The sequence below is a fragment of the Cervus canadensis genome, chromosome 9 (genome assembly GCF_019320065.1).
Source record: "Cervus canadensis isolate Bull #8, Minnesota chromosome 9, ASM1932006v1, whole genome shotgun sequence".
In the NCBI taxonomy this organism is placed as follows: Eukaryota; Metazoa; Chordata; class Mammalia; order Artiodactyla; family Cervidae; genus Cervus; species Cervus canadensis.
In genome coordinates, this window is record NC_057394.1 from 79,387,097 (window position 1) to 79,409,420 (window position 22,324).

The window sequence follows — 22,324 nt, forward strand, 5'->3', positions numbered from 1 at the left end:
TTTTTCCTCTAATCAAAAGGAAAGTTTCTGAGCTGGGGGGAGAGGTATGTGTGATGTCCACACAGCTAGAGCTGGATTCCATGGAGTTGCTGTGTGCACAGGACCACACGTCCTGATTTTGCCTTGTTTCTTGCTTCGTCTGGTATCTTCTCAATAAACATCAGTTGCCGGTGCACCATGTACCCAGCCTCTGCTGGACACTGGGTTTAAATGATTGATTACCCCAGTTGCCTGACTGCTAGATGCGCATATTTCAAGGAGCAAATTCACAGAAGATGCAGGAAGAAGGGGAGGGGGCTGAACCACTCTTCCTGTCCTCGTCTCTCCTAAGTCTTGGTCTTTTGTCTTCTCCTAATGTCCAACTTCGGAGAAGGCAATGGCATCCCACTCCAGTACTCTTGCCTGGAAAATCCCATGGACGGAGGAGCCTGGTAGGCTGCAGTCCATGGGGTCGTGAAGAGTCAGACATGACTGAGCGACTTCACTTTCACTTTTCACTTTTATGCATTGGAGAAGGAAATGGCAACCCACTCCAGTGTTCTAGCCTGGAGAATCCCAGGGATGGGGTCGCACAGAGTTGGACACGACTGAAGTGACTTAGCAGTAGCAGTAGCAATGTCCAGCTTGCCGTTATGAGTGGGCAAATGGGACTTCCAAATGAGATAAGGGAAAACTGTGTGCTTCTCTTTTGAAGGAAGGTAGGCAGTCAGGAAATGGCAACCCAATCCAGTGTTCTTGCCTGGAGAATCCCAGGGACAGGGGGGCCTGGTGGGCTGCCATCTATGGGGTCGCACAGTTGGACACGACTGAAGCGACTTAGCAGCAGCAGCAGGCAGTCAGGAAAGAATTTTTTTGATCTTGTATCACACAAATAATATATTCATGTTTAGTTTTAGGATAGCATCTTGAGTCTGAAATATGGTGCCCTGTCTCTGCTTATCTTGCTGTAATAGAAACATTTGTGTACGGTCTCTTGTAGATGGCAGAGCCTGGCACTGATATTCCTACGTCAGCCATAGAGGGGATTATCTCACTTCTGAATCTGGGTGGGTAGTGAATTACAGCTGAGGTTTTACTTGTTCACTTGGATAACCAGCATGACTCACTAGGAAATACTGTGTGGACTTGAATAGATACATCGGTCAAGGAACCTCCTGGCTGAAGGAAGACAGAGATGTCTCACTATGTTCCCCACAGACCTGGGACTGCTAAGTGGGAACTAAACTAGGTATTTACAATCAGGATGGTTTTGTCATGGGAGAAAATTTTTTGTGAGTGGCTTCCTCAAATGCAAAGAAGAGTGGGAGAGAAAGGTTGGAGGGACTCTATAAGATAAGGTAGTCAGCACTGAATGATCTCTGGTTACAGAAAACAGGGGGTCACCATTCCTGAGATAGACCCCAGGGTTCTGTTCTCTTTCAAATTAAGTGTTTTGAGATATTCACATACCATATAATTCACCCATTTAAATTGTATAATTTAATGGAAAAGATGCTGATGCTGAGAAAAATTGAGAGCAGGAGGAGAAGGGGGCAACACAGGATGAGATGGTTAGATGGCATCATTGACTCCATGGACATGAGTTTGAGCAAACTCTGGGAGATAATGAAGGACAGGGAAGCCTGGCGTGCTGCAGTCCATGGGGGTCGCAAAGAGCCGGACATGATGGAGCAACCGAACAACAAAAATGGTCTTTAGCACATAGACAGACATATGCAACCATCACTACAGTCAATTTCAGAACCCTTCATTATCTCAGAAAGAATCTCTGTACCTTTTAGCTGTCACCCTTTACCCTTCTATACCTCCCCACCCTAAGCAAACACTGACCTACTTTCAGTCCCTGTAGATTTGCCTATTCTGGGTATTTCATATAAACAGAATAATAAAATATGTGGCACTTTATTATTAAATATATAAATATGTGCTGGCTTCTTGCACTCAGCATATGTCAGGGTTCGTTCATGTTGTACCAAGTATAAGCACTTCATTTCTTTTTATTGCCAAATGATATTCCACTCTATTGTATGGGTCTCCCACATTTTAGCCGTCCATTTATCAGTAGATGGACGTAGGAATTGTTTCCATCTTTGGGCTGTTATGAATAATGCTGCAGTGAACAGTCATATGCTAGTTCTTTTGTGGAACAAATTTTCATCCTCTAGGGTACATACCTGAGGGAGGAAGTACCAGGTCATATGTAAGCATAATTGTATGTTTAACCATTTGAAGAACTGCCAGACTGTGTTCCAAAGCGGCTATCTTATGTTGCCACCAGCAGCATATGAGAGTTCCAGTTTCTCCAAGTTCTTGCCAGTACTTGTTACCCTGTCTTTTCATCACGGTCCTAGTGGATTTGAGGCAGTATCTCCTTGTGGATTTGGTGTGCATTTCTCTGATGGCTTATGATGTTGAGCATCTTTTCATGTGCTTATTGATTATTTGTACCTCTTCTTTGAAGAAATGTCTTTTCAGATCTCTTTTCCATTTTTTAATTGGATTATTTGTTACCAAGTTGTAAGAGATCTTCAATTTTTTATTAGATTATATATTAATATATTTTATGTAGTTACTTATTCTAAATATGTATTATAAAAATATTTTTATGTTCTAGATAAAATTTAGAGGTATCAATGTTAAGATGTGCTGTGCTTAATTGCTTAGTCCTGTCTGACTCTTTTGCTACTCATTGGACTATAGCCACCCAGGCTCCTATGTCCATGGGATTCTCCAGGCAAGAATACTAGAATGGGTGTCATTTCCTTCTGTAGGGGATCTTCCACACCCAGGGATCAAACTTAAGTCTCCTGTGTCTCCTGCATCACAGTCAGCTTCTGTATATCTAGATTCTAATATATTCTAGATATATAAATATTTCTGTATTCTAGATACAAATCTTTTATCAGATATTTTCTCTCATTCTGTTCGTTCTTTTTTCACTTGCCTGATGGTATTCTTTGAAGCACAAAAGTTTTAACTTTTGAGGAGGTCCAGTTGATCTACTTTTTTCTTTTGTTGCTTATATTATGTATAAGAATCCAGTGTCAAATCTGAGATCATGCAGATTTACTTTTATGGTTTCTTCTAAAAGTTGTATAGTTTTAGCTCTTAAATTTAGGCCTTTGATGCATTTTGAGTTCATATTTATGTATGATTTGATGTAAAGGTCCTCTATTCGTTAGTGTGTAGAGTTGCTCCAGCATCATTTGTTGAAAAGACTGATCTTTCCCCATTGAATGGTCTTGGCAGCCTGGTTGAAAACCAGCAGACCATGGACTCAAGGGCTTATTTATGAACTCTTAGTTCTACTTCATTGATCTGTATGTCTGTCCTTATGCCAGTACCACACTGTCTTAATCATGATTGTTTACAGTTTTAGTAATAACTTTTGAAATTGAAAAGTGTGAGTCCTCCGACTTTGTTCTTTTTCAAGGTTGTTTTGGCTCTTCTGGGTCCCTTTCAATTGTAAATTTTAGCATCAACCTGTCGGTTTCTACTAAGTCATCTGGCATTCTGATAGGGATTGCAGTGAATCCATAGATCAATTTGAGGAGCACTGCCATCTTAACAATATTAAGTCTTCCAATTCATGAACATAGGTGGTATTTCCATTTATTTACTTCATTTCTTTCCTCAGTGTTTTTGTGGTTTGCAAAATACAAGCTTCACACTTCTTTTGTTAAATATATTCCTGAGTATTTTATTCTGTTTTGATGCTGTTATAAATAAAACTTTTTTATTTCATTTTCACATTTTTCATTGAAAGTACATAGAAGTATATAATACTTTTGCATATTGATCTTGAATCCTGAAATCTTGCTGAACTTATTTACTAGTTCCAATTAATAGTTTTTTTTTTTTTTTTTTTTTTTTAGTGGACTCCTTAGGATTTTCTATATACAAGATCATGTCATTTGAAAACAGAGAAAATTTCTTCCTTTCAAATCTGGATGCCTTTTATTTCTTTTTCTTGCCGAATTGCTCTAGCTGGAATGTTTATTGCAGCATTATTCATAATAACCATTGAAGCCCTAGTACAGTGCTGAATAGAAGTGGTGAGTGGACAACCTTGTCTTGTTCCTAATCTTAAGGGGAAAGCATCCAGTATTTTATTATTAAGAGTGTTGTTAGCTGTTAAGTTTTTTTTGTATTATCAGATTGAGGAAATGCCCTTCTATTCCTAGTTTTTTGAGTGTGTGTGTGTGTGTGTGTGTGTTTTGTTGTGAAAGGGGTTTAGATTTTTTAAATTTATTTTTTAATTAAAAGATAATTGCTTTATAGAACTTTTTTGTTTTCTGTCAAACCTCAACGTGAATCCGCCGTAGGTGTACATATGTCCCTTCCCTCCTGAACCTCCCTCCCATCTCCCTCCCCATCCCACCCCTCTAGGTTGGTACAAAGACCCTGTTTGAATTTCCTGAGACATACAGCAAATTCCCGTGTGCCATCTATTTTACATGTGGTAATGTAAGCTTCCATGTTATGCTCTCCATACATTTCACCCTCTCCTCCCCTCTCCCCATGTCCATAAGTGTGTTCTATATGTCTGTTTCTCCATTGCTGCCCTGAAAATAAATTCTTTGGTACTATCTTTCTAGATTCCATATATATATGGGTCGTATACGATATTTATCTTTCTCTTTTTGACTTACTTCACTCTGTATAATAGGCTCTAGGTTCATCCACCTCTTTAGAACTGACTCAAATGTGTTCCCTTTTATGGCTGAGTAATAGTCCATTGTATATATGTACCACAACTTCTTTATCCATTCATCTATCACTGGACATCTAGGTTGCTTCCATGTTCTAGATATTGTAAATAGTGCTGCAATGAACATTGGGGTACATGTGTCTTTTTCAGTTTTGGTTTCCTCAGGCTATATGCCTAGGAGTGGGATTGCTGGGTCATATGGTGGTTTTATTCCTAGCTTTTTAAGAAATCTCCTTACCGTCCTCCATAAGGGTTTGGATTTTGTCAGATGCTTTTCCTGTACCTAATGAAAGGATCATGTGATTTTTGTTTCTTATTCCATTGATATTGTATATTAATGACATTGACTGGTTGTTGGATGTTAAATTAGTCTTGCATTCCTGGAACACTCTGCCAGGTGCGTAATTCTTTTATAGGTGTTGGGTTTGCTGGAAATTAAGCTTTTTTTGCATCCACATTCATAAAAAATATTGACCTGTTTTTCATTTGTGATGTCTTTGGTTTTGGTGTCTGGGAAACACTGGCTTCATAGAATGAACTGGGAAGTTTTCCCTTTTGTTCTTTTAGAAAAATTTGTGAAGAATTGGTGTTCATTCTTTAGATATCTAATAGAATTCACTTGTCTTCTGGGCCTGAGTTTTCCTTTGTGGGCAGTGTTTTGATGACTGATTCAATCTCTTTTCTTATAGGTATATTCAGTTTGTCTGTTTCTTTTGAGTTAGTTTCAGTAGTTTATGTCTTTCTAGGAACCTGTTTATTTCATCTGTTATCTAATTTATTGACATACAATTATATTATTCCTTTATAATTCTTTTTATTTTAGTAATGTCGATAGTAATATCTACTGTTTCTTTTCTGATCTTATTAATTTGTCTTTCCTCCTCTTGGCTTGTCTGTCAAAAGGTTTGTCGATTGTGTTTATTTTTTCAAAGAACTAGCTTTTGGATTCGTGAATTTTTTTCTAATGGTTTTTTGGACATGACTTAGTGACTGAACAACAAGTTTCTTTCACTTACTGGTTTCTAATTTCATTCCACTGTAGTCAAAGAACATACTTTGTATTATTTCTATCTTTTTAAATTTATTGAAGTTTGTTTTATGGCCTAGTGTATAGTCTATCCTAGGGAATGTTCTATGTGCATTTGAGAAGAGTGTGTATCCTGCTGTGGTGGGTTCTGTTTATGTCTGTTAGGTCTAGTTGGCTATCTGTGTTGTTCAAGTTCTTTATTTCCTTTTCAGCCATCTCTCTAGTTATTATGTCCATTATTGAAAGTAAGGTATTGAAATCTTCATCTATTATTGTTGAATTTTCTATTCTTCAATCCTGTCAGTTTTTCCTTCCTGTATTTTGGTGCTCTGTTGCTAGTTGCATATATATTTATAATTATTATATCTTCATATATATTTATAATTATTATATCTTCCTGCTGAATGCTATCATTATTACAAAATGCCCTCTTTACCTCTGGTAATGGTTTTTGTTTTAGTCTATTTTATCTAATATTTAACAACTGAACAACAATAATTATTTATCTAATATTAGTATAGCTATTTCAGCTTTCTTGTGGTTGCTCCAAAGCTCTGTTTTGAATTCTCAAAAGCTTTGGTGGGCAACTAAAGTCAAAAGTGCAATGTAAAAACTCTCATTTCTAGATAGGATCCTTTTCATGGTGTTGGTTAATTACCTTCTTATCCTCTTCACTTCATCCTCAATAAATTAAAATCACATCCTCCTTGAAAATAATTAGGAGTCCTCATGACCAGGACTTAAGAGTTAAGGTAAATGAAATTAAAGGGAAAAGAAATCAGGAAAAAGTTTATGAAAATCATGGGAATGAACAAGTACTCAGAAATAAGATGTTTACTCTTGAACTCCTCTTCAGTCTGAAAAACCCCCTAAAATCCTTGGGCCATTCACTTGCTCCACACGCCATAGAAGAGCTCCTAGGTGATGCCCTTGGGAAATAGACTGGCACGAAGCTTGCCATGCTGGGACCTCTGTGTCTGTGTGCCCTGATATGCCAGAGTGATTACAGATATCAAAAGGAAAAAACACATTGAAAAAGTAGGTATAATACCATTCTGAGCATGGGTCCCTGTTTCATCTTCCCCTGTGCCCGAGCCTGCCCGTTGTCCTGAAGGATGACAGCCCAGCTACTCTTACTGGATGAGAAAACCTCATTCTGTGCCAGCTTCCTGTCACTGCTGTGAGTTCTAAGAGTTCAGAGAGGGGAGGGTGGTGTGACCTCCCTGCCTCTGGGTGTGGCCTGAGTCTCTGGTGACAGTGTGTCTGCACCGCGGGTACACCGGCGGTCTCCGGAGCAGCTCTTCCTCACTCTTTCAACAACCAGCCACTTTGGTCTCAGGAAACCACTCCACGGAGCTGGCTGGGTTTAGAAGTCGTTTTTAATTTTGTGACAAAGACAAATGCGTCCTATGGGAGTAGTAAGTGGTTTTACTGGTGATATTAATGGAACCGTGACCTCTTCTGTATCTGTGGTCATACAAAACAAAAAATGTTTGTATTATAATATGTCAGGCAAGTTCATTCTTAGCCCTTCCTTGAAGCAAATTGCAGAGGAAATATACTATTAATAAGCCTGGAGAATAGTGTGTGTGTGTCTGTAGGCATAAGTTCATTTGTAAACATAGTGGATTTATAATGCCACTATTAACTGTGCTACAAATGGTGTGTTTTGAATTATGCTGGGACGGACACCAATCATTGAAGTTCTGGTATTTTTTGAACAGTGGGCCCAGTGCTAAAATTGGCATTGATTTTTAAAGGCCAATAGCTATCATGAAATTCAAGTGTTCGAGGGATCCAGAGCGACCTAGGGCAAGATGAAATTCAAAGGCATGTTGCATTAGCTGCTTTTGTTTTCTTTTGGGATTGGCATTCATTAGACTAAAAATGACTACACCAAGGTTTGCTGTTTCCTCAGGAACATTTTATGCCAGTGTCCTTTGTTGAAAATGGTTGCTTAAGGAGACAGTAAATTCAATGTGAAGGATTTACAATTTAGTTACATGAATTAAACTATTTCCTGGTGTTTGTGTTTACCTTGGGACTCACAAAGGAGATAAAAATATAGACTCACAGGAGGAAGGAAAGGAATTGATCGAATCCCAGTAGTCCTGCCTGGATGTCCAGCTCAGCAGTTTTATTCAGGGGAGGAATTTTGTGCTGATAAGTGAATCTTTGTCTCCGTATAATTAACTCTTCCTCTCTACAGATGCTACTACACTCACTGAGCCTTCCTAATAGACATATAACTATTAATGTGATAGTTAATGTCTCCTAGTATACTGGACAAAACTGATGTAAATCACATGCAAAATTTATAGTTTTCCTCAAGTAAAAATGCTTTAAGACATTGAGATTTACCTGCAACGATTTAAAATGTTGTTGTAAAATCATACATGCTCATTCTAGAAAATCTGACAAAAACAGAAGGGCTTTTCTGGTGACTCAGTGGTAAAAAAATCTGCCTGCAATGCAGGAAGCACAGGAGCCTCGGATTCGATCCCTGGGTCGGGAAGATCCCCTGGAGGAGTAAATGGCAACCCACTCCAGTATTCTTGCCTGGGAAATCCCATGAACAGAGGAGCCTGGCAGGCTACAGTTCATGGGGTCACAAAGAAAATAATAACAACTCGTAATACTCAAAGGGAATCATGGCTCACATTTTAGTGTATTCGTTTTGCCTTTTTTTATGCCATTATATTAATATAAATTTGTATTTTTTGTAGTTTAGATCTTGAGTATAATTTATGATTTTCATATATCCTAACCCCCCTTTCTCAAGTTCAAATTTCTCATAATGAGAAAATTAATGGCTAACACACACACATCTGCCAGGTACCATTCCAAACACTTTATATGTATGAATTCATGTCACCCTTGAGACAGGTATTACAGATGAGGGATGGAATTGGTGAAATGCTTTGCCCACAGTCTCACTGCTAGTAAGGGGCAGAGCTGGGACTCGAACCCTGGCTGTGAAGTTTGTGCTTTTTTTTTTTTTTTTTTGTGGTCATGCAGCTCATCTTTCCTGGACTAGGATTTGAGCTTGCGCCCTCAGCAGCAGTGAAAGCATGAGTCCTAACCACTGAAGTGAAGTGAAAGTCACTCAGTCATGTCCGACTCTTTGCGACCCCATGGACTGTCCAGTCCGTGTAATTCTGCAGGCTGGAATACTGGGTTGGGTATCCGTTCCCTTCTCCAGTGGATCTTCCCAATCCAGGGATCGAACCCAGGTCTCCCACATTGCAGGCAGATTCTTTACCAGCTGAGTCACAAGGGAAGCCCAAGAATACTGGAGTGGGTCACTGGACAGCCCTAAATTCTCCTAACATGTACAGTCTTAACCACAACCTATTGTCCCCCTCACTCCCCCAACTCTGAGCCTTGTCCCTAGGCTGTCCCAAAGGCACCCCCACCCCAGCCTCGCCCCGTGGCGAGCGTCCTCACCTGGGAATTCCTCCAACACTAGACCGTGTGACATCGCACATACTTGCCGCAGGGAACTGTGACAACCTGTCTCTGAAGAACAATCGCCAGCAACAGTGCTTCCTCTGACGAGGGAGCGGGCTCTGATGAGGGGAGGTGGGGCAGGGAAGGAACCTTGGACTGGATCTCAGAAGAAACTGGCCTCTGGGGTTTCTGTTCACAGCGAGACAACTCTCTGCACCTGTTCATGCCTCTCTCTTCTCATCTGTAAAATGAGAGTTGGAGAGTAGTCCGTTCACTGGCTCATTCATTCATTTCATATGAAGCAGAGATGAATACCGTCTGTCTCCTCTCCTCAGAAGTCATCATCCCATGTGTACCCAGGGAAGTCGTGTTTTAGGTGCTGTAACAGGAGAGTTCTGGCGCTGCTGGCAAAGCCCCTGAGGTGGGCTGGGATGGGAAGTAGGAAGGGCTGACCCAGGAAGGCTTCCCAGGAGACCAGGAGGAATTGTTCAAGGGTTTCTGATCATCCAAGATGGGCTGTATCGATCGGGTCCCTCTAGGGTCCCCTCTGGTGTATGTCACACACCGCCATCTTCAGCGGGCTACAGCAAGGTCCCTTTTTTGGTGGTAGTGGAGTGTGTGTGTGTGTGTGGGTGTGTGTGGGTGTTAAAACTACAGAACTTTATCATTTCACATTCTACGCACTTGAGGTGGTGGCAGGGCCGTGCCCCCCTGAAGCCTGTAGGGAGCTCCTGTTTGCCTCTCCTTACCTTCTGAGGGGGGCTGGCGACCTTCAGTGGCCCTGACCTCCAACTGCATTGCTCCATCTCTGCTTTGTCTCCATATGCGTTCTCCCTGGATGTCTCTCCTCACATGGCCATCATCTTATATGGACACCAGGCCCATTGGACTAGGACCCCACCCTACATAACTGAAGTAACTCTATTGGCAGTGACTCTATTTGACCCTAGTGAGGTCGCATTCTGCAGTGCTGGGGTTAGAACGTATAGTTTGTGTGTGTGTCGGGGTGGAGGGAGGGAGACACAGTTCATAACAATGTCTGTAGCCCCCATTCAGTCCAGGCAGCCATGGCCCTCATCGTCTGTTCAGCATCCAGGATGATTCTGAACAGCGAGCAGGTGGGGGCCCGGGGAGAGTCTGCACAGGGCTTCTTTCCATCTGGGCAGGGAGGGCTGGGTCCAAGGGGAGAAGCTAAGAGCAGTGTTTCCTGAAGAGATGGCTGTCTGGGGATTCCAAGGGCAAGATAGACTGCGAGGGTGTTTCTGAAAGAATGTTCAGTCCTGTCCCTGCAGGAGCTGCAGGGATGCCCAGCACGCGGTTTGAGTCCTTCTGACCTCTGAGGTGGGCAAAATGCTGTCGACTGGGGAAAAAAAAAATCATAATGTGAGAGTCATGAGTTAAGTTTTATTGGGGTGAAATAAGGACTATAGTTTGGGAGACAGCATCTCAGATAGCTCTGAGAAACTGCTCCAAAGAGGCAGAAGGAGGGCAGGGAAGGTCAACATATGTGATTTTGGTGAAGGGTAAGTACATGCAGTCAAGCATATATTATTTTTTTGCAGAAGATTTCTGCTTGTCTTGAGGAGCAGATGTCACCAGGAAGGATTTTAGTGCTTTTTTTAGACATGAGGAGATGCAAGAATTGGGCTCATAAAGTCAGCTCCTGAGAATATCTATCTAAAGACTGACTCTGCCCATTTTCCCCAGAGCGCCTCATTCCTGCTGTCCACCCTGAACTCCCTTCAGAGGGTGTTGAAGGTCAGCCCTGCAGAGGCACCTGATTTAATCCTTGTAGAGGTAGAAGGCAAGGCCGATTTGTAGTTGACAATGCCATGCTTTTAAGGGTGATCTCTTGGTGATTAGGTAAAGCCCTTTCCAGGTCTCTTCGCGAGCACTCATCATGCTTTACTGTTCGTAGTTGTGCGGTGCGGGCTAAAGAACCAGACACACGTGCTTGTGAGATAAATGCAGTGTTCACCCTGCTTCTGCTGCCTTCACCCTACCCCCTCCCCTGAAGTAGTTCAGACCTTCTCGTTTTACTAGTTGGCCTTTCAGCTGCAGAAAGCGGTGGAGGCCTGTTTCTGTCATTCAAATGGAAATCCTCTCTCCAACCTGACACCTTGGTCCCCCACTCTCCACTGACATTTGTACTCCTAAGACTATGGACCCCTGCACCCACCCCCTCTGACTTCTGACAAAGGCTCAGGAGGGCGCTTCCTGAGGCCCTTTTGCAAAGCTGTGGGAAGACGTTTATGCAGAATATTCACCTTACTCTCACTCTGCACTTTTATGGCTTTTTCTCTGAGTGATCTAAACACCCCTCACCCCATCCCCCAGGTCACAATTTGCAAAGTAGGAACTGGGCCTCAGAGGTGGGGGGGGAGGGGGCGGGGGTCTGCTGATTGAAGGCCGAGACCTGAATAAGGAATTCGGTTTCCTTAGAGAAGGATTCTGTATCTGGGCAGAAACTCGGAGGGCCCGGTGAGAGAGAAGAATATGGGTGTATGGGGGTTACATGCATGGGAAGATGCATGGTGGTCCCCACGTTGCCTCACCAGCTTCAGTGTCTGGGTGTTCATCGTACAGTCATTTATGTGTGTGTGTTTTCATTTTCTTCTCATTCAGATACAGATAGACCTTTCTTAGAGATGCACAGTGAAATCCCTGAGATTATAAACATGACTGAAGGGAAGGAGGTGCTCATCCCCTGCCGGGTCTCGTCTCCCAGCATCAATGTTACTTTAAAAAAGGTAAAACTTCTCTCACATGCTCTTCACTGCAAGTGAGCAGAATGTATTGTGAATTATTTTCTGTCTCTGGAATAGTTTGCTTACATACTTTTCTATAACAGCTTTTTACTCAGAAGCCTGAGTGCTAGATGTTATACCCATGTGTGTATTTAAATGGAATAAGAGGATAATGTTCTGGGCATAAATCTATGTGAATCACAAAAGAACCAAAATCATGAAAATTTTTATGTATTGCCACAAATTCAAACGTCTGTAAATGTCAGAAAAACCAATTCTCTGGCGTATACAAATTAATTATCCAGATTTGGGCTGAAGGCAGAACTGCCAGGCAGGATACCTGACTCTCCAGGCATCTGAGAACTGTTGCTTTGGTCTGAGTTGGGAATTCCCTGATAACAAAAGGCTTATCTTTTGCCGGGCATCTAAACTTAACCTCTTAGGGGAAATAAAAAACTATAAATGAGGGTTTTCTTCATGTTATGTTGTAAATTGTGTGTGAAGAGAAGGAAAATGATTTCAAGTAAAATCTAATAAAGACAAAATCCCTAAAATGTGTCAAGCCAGGTATTTCAGCTGCAGTTACTTTAGGGGTAGTGCTAAGTCTGAGAATTAGATAAAAACTCCCCAAATGGAAAACCGCAGTGAATCCTGGGGGCTTAGAGCTTAGGAAAAGTGAACGCTGTCTAAGGCATCTCTTGGCACTGCCCGTCACATGGAGGCAGGGACTCAGGTGGTGATGGTAGTCAAATTGGAAGAATTTAGAGTGATTTTTTCAGTATCACCTATTGACCCTGAATCCTGAAATGTGATGAGGTATCTCCCTATCTTCTGGCCTTGCATTCACTCCCCTATGTTGTGGAGTTACATTTTCAATATAGTCCATCAGTGACAGCTCATGGCTTCCATTACACTGGGTACCATTGCCAGGAAATATAAAATCGTGGTAGACGAGGTGGAAACCCCAGAGGAGTCAAACTCAGTCAGTGGAAGAAAAAACTGAGGTTCCCAGAGAGTGAGGGGCTTTTGGGGCCACACGGAGCGTTATAGCCCATGTTCTGTCTTCTGCTCCTGTGCTCCTCCGTCCTTTGCTGATGGTTAGTTTTGTTTGCGTAGGAGCAGGACCAGAGTGGTTCAGAGCAGAGGCTGGGATCATACAGCCTGGATTCTTCCTCCCCTCCCTGTCCACTTCCCTGCCAGATATCAGACCTCTCTCCTCAGCATGTCCTCACCAGAGAGATGGGAGAGTTACAGGAGCACCTCTTCACCTGACTGTCAGGAAGGCTGCATGAGGTGCTTGGAAGACACTTAGAACCTTGCCTGGCACAGGCAAGCCCATTCATGGGTTACTATCCGTGTTATATATCTAACAGTTTAATGCCCAGTAATCAATGTATTGTCAAGTGATGCTTTCAAGAGCCTGGCATTACTCCCCTTAGTCCAAGATGATAACTGCTCTGTGATGAATATGGAGCAAACCATGGGGATATGAAACTTCTTGTTTCATGTAAGCCCCTTGCCTTCAGGGCCTAATGCAGGTTGCTTGTCTGTGAGGAATTTTCCCGAATTCTCACCTGCAAGCATTTCGAAAAGGAAAGCTTATTTTCTCTGTTTTCCCACCCAGCTCTATGATACAAAAGAAAAGAGAGAAGCATAAAATTCTAACAAGGATTTTGGTATATCATATATATGTATAGAAAATATTCTAACCTATTACATATATGTGCTGACATGACATTACCATGAGGTCTTTCCCTTCCTCTTCTCTTCCCGTTCCTCTCTAATTTGCTGCCCCTTCCCTCTCCCTTTTCCCTGCCTGCTTCAGTGGAACCCTGGTCAGCTGGTGACACTTCCCTGTGCCCTACTGTCTTGCAAGGCTGCCCATCGTCCTGCCTCTTTAGGACACACGCAGCGATTGCCACAGCTGATGAGCTTTGTAGTCTTTTGCTGTTTTAGCTCTTGTCAGCCAGACATAAAGTGGCTTTGTCAGTGAACTACAACTAGTAGCAGTCATGGATAGACGAGAGTAAGAGACACACTTCAGAGGACAACTGAATGTATTTTTTGATGGTGCAGAGAAAGTCCATCAGCCAACCTTTCTTTTAGATTCAGCACATACTTATTTTCTCGTGTTTTTAAAGCATTTCTCATGTTTTCAAGCATTGATAGATTTCAATCCCCGTTGTCAATTTTTCTGAGATTTTCCTTTTAATAGTTTGCACCAAGTTAGAAAAGAAGGTTCTTTCTCCCCCTCCCAACCCCCCTGCCAGGGAATGCAGAGCATTCCCAAGTTTACAAGTAGCCTCCTAATGTACTAAAACATGAAATGCATCCTTTAATTGCTTTCGGTTCTTCATAAACAGAATGCAGTTCATCTCAAACCCACGTAAGGCTCTGGGGACGTGCACCAGTGTGGACATACACTCACTGGGAGAGGCAGCTAGTACTTTTGAAACAGAAATCTCTGCCATCAGGTCTGCCATCCCAGTCTGATTTGCTCCTTCCACAAGCAGTATACTTGTGGATCGATGGATAGAGCGGTGTAAGCTGGTGTGTTACTTTTAAAAAGAAGACAGAGAAGACTTGAGCTTCTTTATGGCAGTTAATGCTATGAATCTTTTATAATCTGTTGTGAGAAGGTGATCTGATTCCCACCCCCCTGCCCTTTTCCAGCTGCGGATGAATAGTCGTCAGACCATTGCCTCTGAAATTGGCTGACAATCTGGCATCAGGGAATCTGGCTCTGCTGCTCTGTGGAGCAGTGACCCTTGACTCAAAGTAGAGGCTTTAGATTAACTCTCCGGTGTGCAGGAGAAGGCATTAGGGGAGAATCAGATGGTGGGTTCTTTTCTTCTGTTTCGACTCACTGTTTAGCAGTACTTCTAGGAATTCGCGAGCACATCATTCCTGACTGTCTCTGGCCTCACATCCTTTTTCAGCTCTCTTTGCTCTCAGGAGCTGCAGCATCTGGGAGTTGTCCTCCCCGGTGCAGAGTCAGTACCCTCAGTTTCCCCAGAGTGATAATAACCCCAGTGAGTGCCAAGTTGATGCTGTGAATCCTGGCGGACCACCAATGATGCACAGTCCTTTTAAGATAGCTAGCTCCTTAACAAATCATGCAAATGAGATGACAAGGTTTGGCTTGTTAAGAGCTCCCGGTGATGAGACCAAAAAGATAACCAGGCACCCCTAGTGGAAAAAAATTCCTAATTCATTATCCTATTGAGCATCAGGCCAGTTTGTTACAGAGACTCCCAGAGGCTTGAAGAGACACAGGGTCCTGCTAGAATTCTGACACAACAACTAGGTATGCCCTAGGTGGGTGCAGCTTGCTGCTAAGACTAATAACAAAATATGTTGTTGACAATAATTTATCATGGTTAACGTATCATTTGTTACATGCAAAGAAAACTAAAGAACCAATTATGACAACCTGGAGTTTCTACTTGCACTATTCTCATTTGAGATAAAACTTATATTTCAAAAATTGCAAACTATGAGTGAAGCTCTCACCATAGCACTAATATGATTTTGTGAACACACATTTCTTCCTTTTCCAGTTTCCATCTGATACTCTGATCTCCGATGGAGAAAGAATAACCTGGGACAGTAGGAAGGGTTTTATAATATCAAATGCAACCTACAGAGAAATAGGGATTTTGACCTGCGAGACAACAATCAATGGATATTTGTACAAGAAAAACTATCTCCTATTTCGGCAAAGTAAGTGATGTTCCGGAAGCATGAACATACGCCGGGATGCTCAAGGGTTTATCTGCCTAATGAAACGTTGATTTTTTTTTTTTTAACATGACTTTTTCTGCTTGCAGCCAACATAATCAGAGACGTCTGGATAAGCCCACCAAGCCCAGTCAGGCTACTGAGAGGCCATAAGCTCACCCTCAAGTGCACGGCTACCACCCCGTTGAACACAAGAGTTCGGATTACCTGGAGTTACCCTGGAGAAGTGAGTGACCTCCTTTTCTATTTCTTCTATAGGACAGTATTTAGTTTTCGCAAGTGAGATGCTAAACTGAGTTTTTGAAGTGAGAGAGAAAAAGCAGAATATTCTGACTCCTCTGGCAGAGTCAATAAAGGAACTTTGGGTTTGGTTTGGGTGCTTCTCTTCCCTGACGTGTTGTGAGCATGATCTGCAGAGATACCGTCTTTTGATGTCTGGAGGTTTTGTTTGGAAGTGTATAGGCTGGTATTTCTATTGCATGATTCTGGATGGAAAAGGGGATTGTTTCATCCTTGGAAACAAGTCTCTAGGATTTAGAGATGAGAAAGAAATTTATCACAACGTGCCAGGCAGGGGCTATCTTTTGTAACAACAACAGCAAAAAGTTGTTGTCGGCGCATTAATTGAAGAGACCGGCAGACAGGCAGGCACCTGATTGGAGCATGTTTGGGAAAGATAATACAACCCAGCCACCGAATATTCTGTTTGTTAAGGGACAAAGGAGTGATTCTGTCTTTCAGAAAAATGAAAAGAATGAAGCCTGAGTTGGGTTCCCTTGTTCAAATTAAACATCTTTGCAAACAATCTTTGTTTTAAATATATATATATGGGGAGTCTCTGGTAAACTGTTGAGGATCATCCGACAGTGAGCCCAGCACCATTTCTTACGTGTCTGTATGATTTATGGTTCAGATCCCAGGTAAACCATTGGCTACATCCTTCAGGTGGCCCAGTCACAAAGTTAGCTTATGATTAAATTATGTATACTTTACATAGTATATATTAGATGGTGTATGTAGAATTAAGATGAGTGCCTCTGTCCCCAGCCACTGTTTTATTTAATTGAGGTACAACTGAGTTATAATGCTAGTTTAGCTTCAGGTATGCAACATAGTGATACAGAATTTTTATAGATTATGCTCTCTTTACAAAATACTGGGCTATATTCCCTGTGCTGTACAATATACATACTTCTTGCCAGGGAAACAGAATAAACTGGCAACAAAAGGTACCACAAAGACCCCACAGGGACGTATTAAAGACTCATCAGTCATAAGGTATTTTCTAGAAAATGGTTGAAATAAGATTGCTACAACTTGTGGCAATATGTTCTGGGTTTTGATAGAAGCCATATATTCTTAATACATGTAAGGAGGGAAGAAAGTTTTTATCCTTTTAGTGTTGCTGCTATAAGAGTATGGTGATACATCTGTTGAATGTCCATAGCTTTGAAAGTGATGGAAGTGGTCTAATACATTAACCACTAGCCACATATGCCTAATAGTCTGGGGAATGTGGTTTGTGGGACTGAGGGTCTAAGTTGTTAACTCTGTTTCATATTAACTTAAATAGCCTGTGGCTGCTGACAAGCCTGTTGTAAAACCAGAGGAAGTTTTAGGATACCAAGGCAGAAACAATGAAGATGTTACCAAATTTGGGAAGAAGAGCAGCAACAAGCACAAAATTTCTGATCCAGAATCTATCTTACCATTTGGATGTCCTATCTCTTTAGTCTTCTTTTAATCTGGACTAGTCCCTCAGTATTTTTATCTCTTTTGTTGTGTTGATTTTAATGAACCCCTTCCCTCTCTTCCTCTCTTCCTTGAAGTGAAGTTGCTCAGTCGTATCTGACTCTTTGTGACCCCATGGGCTATAGTCCACCAGGCTCCTCTGTCCTTGGGATTTTCCAGGCAAGAATACTGGAGTGGGTGCCATTTCCTTCTCCAGGGGATCTTCCCAACCTAGAGATCGAATCCGAGTTTCTTGCACTGCAGGCAGACTCTTTACCATCTGAGCCACCAGGAAAGCCCTCCCTTCCTTGAAATACAGCAGTTATTTTGTAGAATACCCATTATTTGGGGGTTTTTCTGGTCTTTTCTAATTATTAGGCTCAGGCCATGCACTTTGGGCAGGTGCGCCATAGAAGTGATGTTGTGTCCTTCTCAATGTCATATCTGGAGGTACATGATGCCATCTTGGTCCCATGGTTAAGGTGGTATTTGCCATATTTCTTCATGGTAAAGTAGGAAAATTTTTTGAGACTATAAAAACATCCCATTTTTAATCATATTTTTTACACCCATTGATGCTAAAGGGAGAAGGAAAAAGTAATATCAACATGAATAGAATTGCTAAAGTTCCCTCAGTCTGGCATGTAGGGACCAATTCTCTTATTTTTGATGGCAATGACTGACATCTTCTCTGTGGTTGCTGCCAAGAAGGGAGAAAATTGTTTAACGCATCTGTGCCAACAGGTAGGTAGAATTTATCCAACATGGCACAAAGGGAGAGCTAAGGTCAAGACCCAGAGACTAGTCTGGCCAACTTCCAGAGCCTTTTTCCATGCCTCCTCACAGGGACAAACCAAGAGGAGGAAATAACATATTATGTGTTATAAAATGAAATGCTTGAAAAAAAAGTAAGAAAAAGAAAGGAGGGAACAATGAAAGGAAAAGACACTGTGACCTCATCTTCGCAAAACCAGGAGTGGATCATTGTGGCCAGGGTATAGCGCTGAGCCTGAGGCCTGCAAACATGAGACTGACCCCACCCCTAGATTGTTGGCTAAAACTTGCCAAGGACTTTGCAGGTCCCCAGACCCATTTCGTGAGGTTTAGCAGAAACTGGCAAGCCTTGCTCAAAGAGTGAAATAATGAAACATGGATCGTTACACCCTAATAGGTGTAGCCAGGATTCATCATCTTTTGTTTCTAGAAGGAAGCAAAAAAAACCAAAAACAACTCACATGGTGATTTATTAGGAGAAAGCCTGCCATGAATCCACATACTGAAGACAGTCATTGCCTGAGTTTGTGTCTGATGTCGCTGCCTAGAGAACAGGTTACTGCTTAGAGAGGCGCTAGAGGGAAGAATCAGATTGTACTCAGGAGACCCGAGTTCCCAGGCTACTCTGGTCAGTGTTTTGATGCTTTGATTTCTTCATCTGCAAAAAGGCAATAACCCCACCAATCTCACTGGCTTGTTGTGAAGAACTATTGAGATAGTATGTGTGTGAAAGTCCATTTGAAGAACCTGAAGTGCTGAATCAGGGCTGCTGTGGCACGTGTTGGAAACATGTCTAGACAGAGCTGTGGTTCTGAGCATCTTGCTCTGAGTGGGTTTGCCTCTTAGCAGAAAATTACAGATTGTAGGAATCATTTGAGAAATGCTATAACTCTATACTCAGACCATGACTACTTCTACATCTGTTATACATTTTCTTTCTAGGTAAATAACAGAGCCTCTATAAGGCGACGCATTGACCAAAGCAGTCCCCAAAATAATGTATTCTACAGCATCCTTGTTATTGACAAAGTGGAGAACAAAGACAAAGGGCTTTACACTTGTCATGTGAAAAGCGGGCCATCACTCAAGTCTGTTAACACCTCGGTATATATATATGGTAAGCAACCCTTCCCTGCTTTCCAGTCACTGCAGATTTGGGGGGTGGGGGGTGCAGTTCTATAAATCATGTAACTTTTCTTTTGGACAGGAGGTAGTCTGTCATGAAGAAATACAACTTCATCTCCCTTCACCCCCTGCCCAAGTGCAAATCACATTAAGTATTCTTCAACTGTAATTCTTTTGCACTGATTCAAGTATCTTTCCCTTACAAATTTATTGTGGATAATTAGTTAGATCATATTAGAATCTATACAAAGTTATTTGTTTAGTGTTGCGTTGGGCTTCGCTGGTGGCTCGGGCAGTAAAGAATCTGCCTGCAATGCAGGAGACCCAGGTTCGATACCTGGGTCAGGAAGATCCCCTAGAGAAGGAAATAGCAACCCATTCCAGTATTCTTGCCTGGAGAATCCCATGGACAGAGGAGCCTGGCAGGCTGCAGTCCATGTATTGCAGCCCATGGGGTTTCAAAGAGGTGGACACAACTGAACAACTTTCACTTCACTTTACATGAACAAAACAGAAAAATACAATCAGTTTTAACTTTTACAACCTTTAACTTCTGGAAGAAATTTCTGAGATCATACTGATTCAGAGAAAAATATGCTATGATAAATTACTTAGAACTGTTGTTCTTTTATTCCTGATTTTATTCTCATGAAATCCTAATATTATTGTTTAATCCCAATAGGCAAATTCTGTCAAGAAAATACTTTAACCTTTTCAGAAGTCTTAAAAACCTAATTTTATTTCTGCCATTGAAAAGATAACCTTGTAAGGAGCAGAAACTAGAGGACAGTTCTACCAATGCCTTTGATATTCTTTTGACTTGCTTCAGTTGATGTTTTATATCAAGTTAGTTGTTCTAGAGTGCATGGAACAACTTTCTCCCATGGCACTCATATTGGCCAGGTTGATTTTTTTTTAGAAGTATCTTAATATGTGTTTTTTTATAGATGTTTAAGGTGTTTCTGTTGCCCTGCCACTGGGCTTTTATATACTGGGGACCATTTGATTTTGCAAATATTTTACTTGTTGGGGTACTTCTAAATGGTTTTATTCACTGATCAGTACTTGAGCACGCTTGTTAGTCGCTCAGTTGTGTCTGACTCTTTGCGACCCCGTAGACTGTAGCCCACCAGGCTCCTCTATCCATGGGATTTCCCAGGCAAGAATACTGGAGTGGGTTGCCATTTCTTTCTCCAGGGGATCTTCCCAACTCAGGGATCAAATCCAGGTCTCCCACATGGTAGGCAGATTCTTTACCATCTGAGCCACCAGTAATTCAGTTCCATTTACTCCCTGGCTGCACCCTCCTTGAATGGGGTTTTTGGTTCAGTTTTGTTTACATGTAGTCTTTTCTAATGGATTTCTTTCTTCTTTCAAAGACAATGCATTCATCACTATGAAGCCTCAACAGCAGCAGGTGTTTGAGGCTGTAGCTGGCAAGCGGTCTTACCAGCTCTCCATGAGAGTGAAGGCGTTCCCCTCTCCAGATGTTGTCTGGTAGGATCACAGTCATGTTCCTCACAGCTTAAGACATGCTTTGTCAGTAGGAAGATGCAGGAGCCTTGAGAGACTTGAATTCCTGAAAAGAAACAATATATATTTCCCAGACAACAGTGGAGGACTGGGGTCTGGGCTGATTTCTAGGCTGGGAGCGGAGTGAGTGGGAAGGGCTGATGGGGAGGACAAATAATGTAACAGGACGGAGCAAGGGTTAGGGTGTTTTGAGGGCTCATGGCGGTTTAGTCGTTCATTCCCTGTGACTAAATTTCTGCCTCTCTAAACCTTCCTATGATGTCAACTTCCTCTGAATGGAGTATGTTGAGCAACGATTAGGAAGCATCTTGAGTATGTAACATGCTCTATTAACCCTGAAGAAGTGGGCCCTTGTGATGAGGATAATAATTCTCTTATAATCAGAAAATAATTCTTTTAGATACAGCTGGGCTGAAAGTTCCAGTCTTGTTTTAAAATTAAACAAACATTAATAGAGACAAGACTGATTTGGTGGCAGGGGTGCACCCATGGCCCTACTTGAACTAATTAAAAGGTTTTCTGGCTGGAAGTTTGCATATTCAGAAACGCTTTAAGCAACTTTGTATTTTAATGCGAGCCCAACACCTGATGTAAAACAATGTAATCTGTTGATAATCTGCAATCATTTTGTGAAATCATTTCTAAATGCCAGGATCTTTGGCCCAGGCCATTGCATTCCAAACAAAGAGTATAGTACACAGCTGATGAGGAAAACAACCCACACAATATAGAATCTCAACCAGAGCTTGTTTTGCTTTCAGTATGAAATGGGTGTAGCATTTTCGTTTTCCTCTACATCGTTAATAGGGCATTAAAGAGAAAATGAGACTTTGTGCTATGTCCCTTCTTGTCCTTGCAGTAGAAGAGAGGTTTTGTTTCATAATATCTAAAATGTTTAATAGTAAATTTCCTATGAATGTATGTTATTCCAATAGGAATAATATACACTCCACTTTAGGAAGTACATAGCCCTCTGTTCAACAGTGCTAATTTCTCCAGTAGCTAAGTAGCAAAGACCTAAAACAAACAAACAAAAAATCCAATTTTGAAAGTAACAACTTGTTCATAAGAAATAATTTAAAGTAATACTAAAATGGGATTTACAATCACAGCAAAATGCGTGGTTTAAAATCACACATTTTGCTGCTTTGAAAATGAGACCCACTGGGAATTAGAATTTGTTGCATGCCTGTGAACCAATGCCATTGCTAACATTACAGCTTTATGCAGAACACAATAAATTCCTACTTGTTGTTGTTTAGTCGCTCAGTCATATCTGACTCTGTGACCCCATGGACTGTAGCCCACCAGCTTCCTCTGTCCATGGGATTCCCCAGGCAAGAATACTGGAGTGGGTTGCTATTTCCTTCTCCAGGGGATCTTCCCGACCCAGGGATCAAACCTGCATCTTCTGCACTGACAGGCAGATTCTTTACCACTGAGCCACCAGGGAAGCCTATGAAAAATGCCCGTTGAAAGAACTGT

At 41.7% G+C, this 22,324-nt stretch overlaps 1 protein-coding gene across 1 annotated transcript in view; it reads left to right on the forward strand.

The window, feature by feature from the left end:
• The window catches only part of FLT1 (fms related receptor tyrosine kinase 1), a 197,828-nt gene that overhangs the window by 48,308 nt on the left and 127,196 nt on the right, over window positions 1-22,324 (forward strand). The window contains exons 4-8 of the mRNA XM_043477541.1: window positions 11,814-11,938; window positions 15,496-15,658; window positions 15,766-15,902; window positions 19,124-19,298; window positions 20,686-20,803. Of these exons, the coding sequence (XP_043333476.1) occupies window positions 11,814-11,938; window positions 15,496-15,658; window positions 15,766-15,902; window positions 19,124-19,298; window positions 20,686-20,803 (718 nt within the window). The remainder of the gene's footprint in view (window positions 1-11,813; window positions 11,939-15,495; window positions 15,659-15,765; window positions 15,903-19,123; window positions 19,299-20,685; window positions 20,804-22,324) is intronic.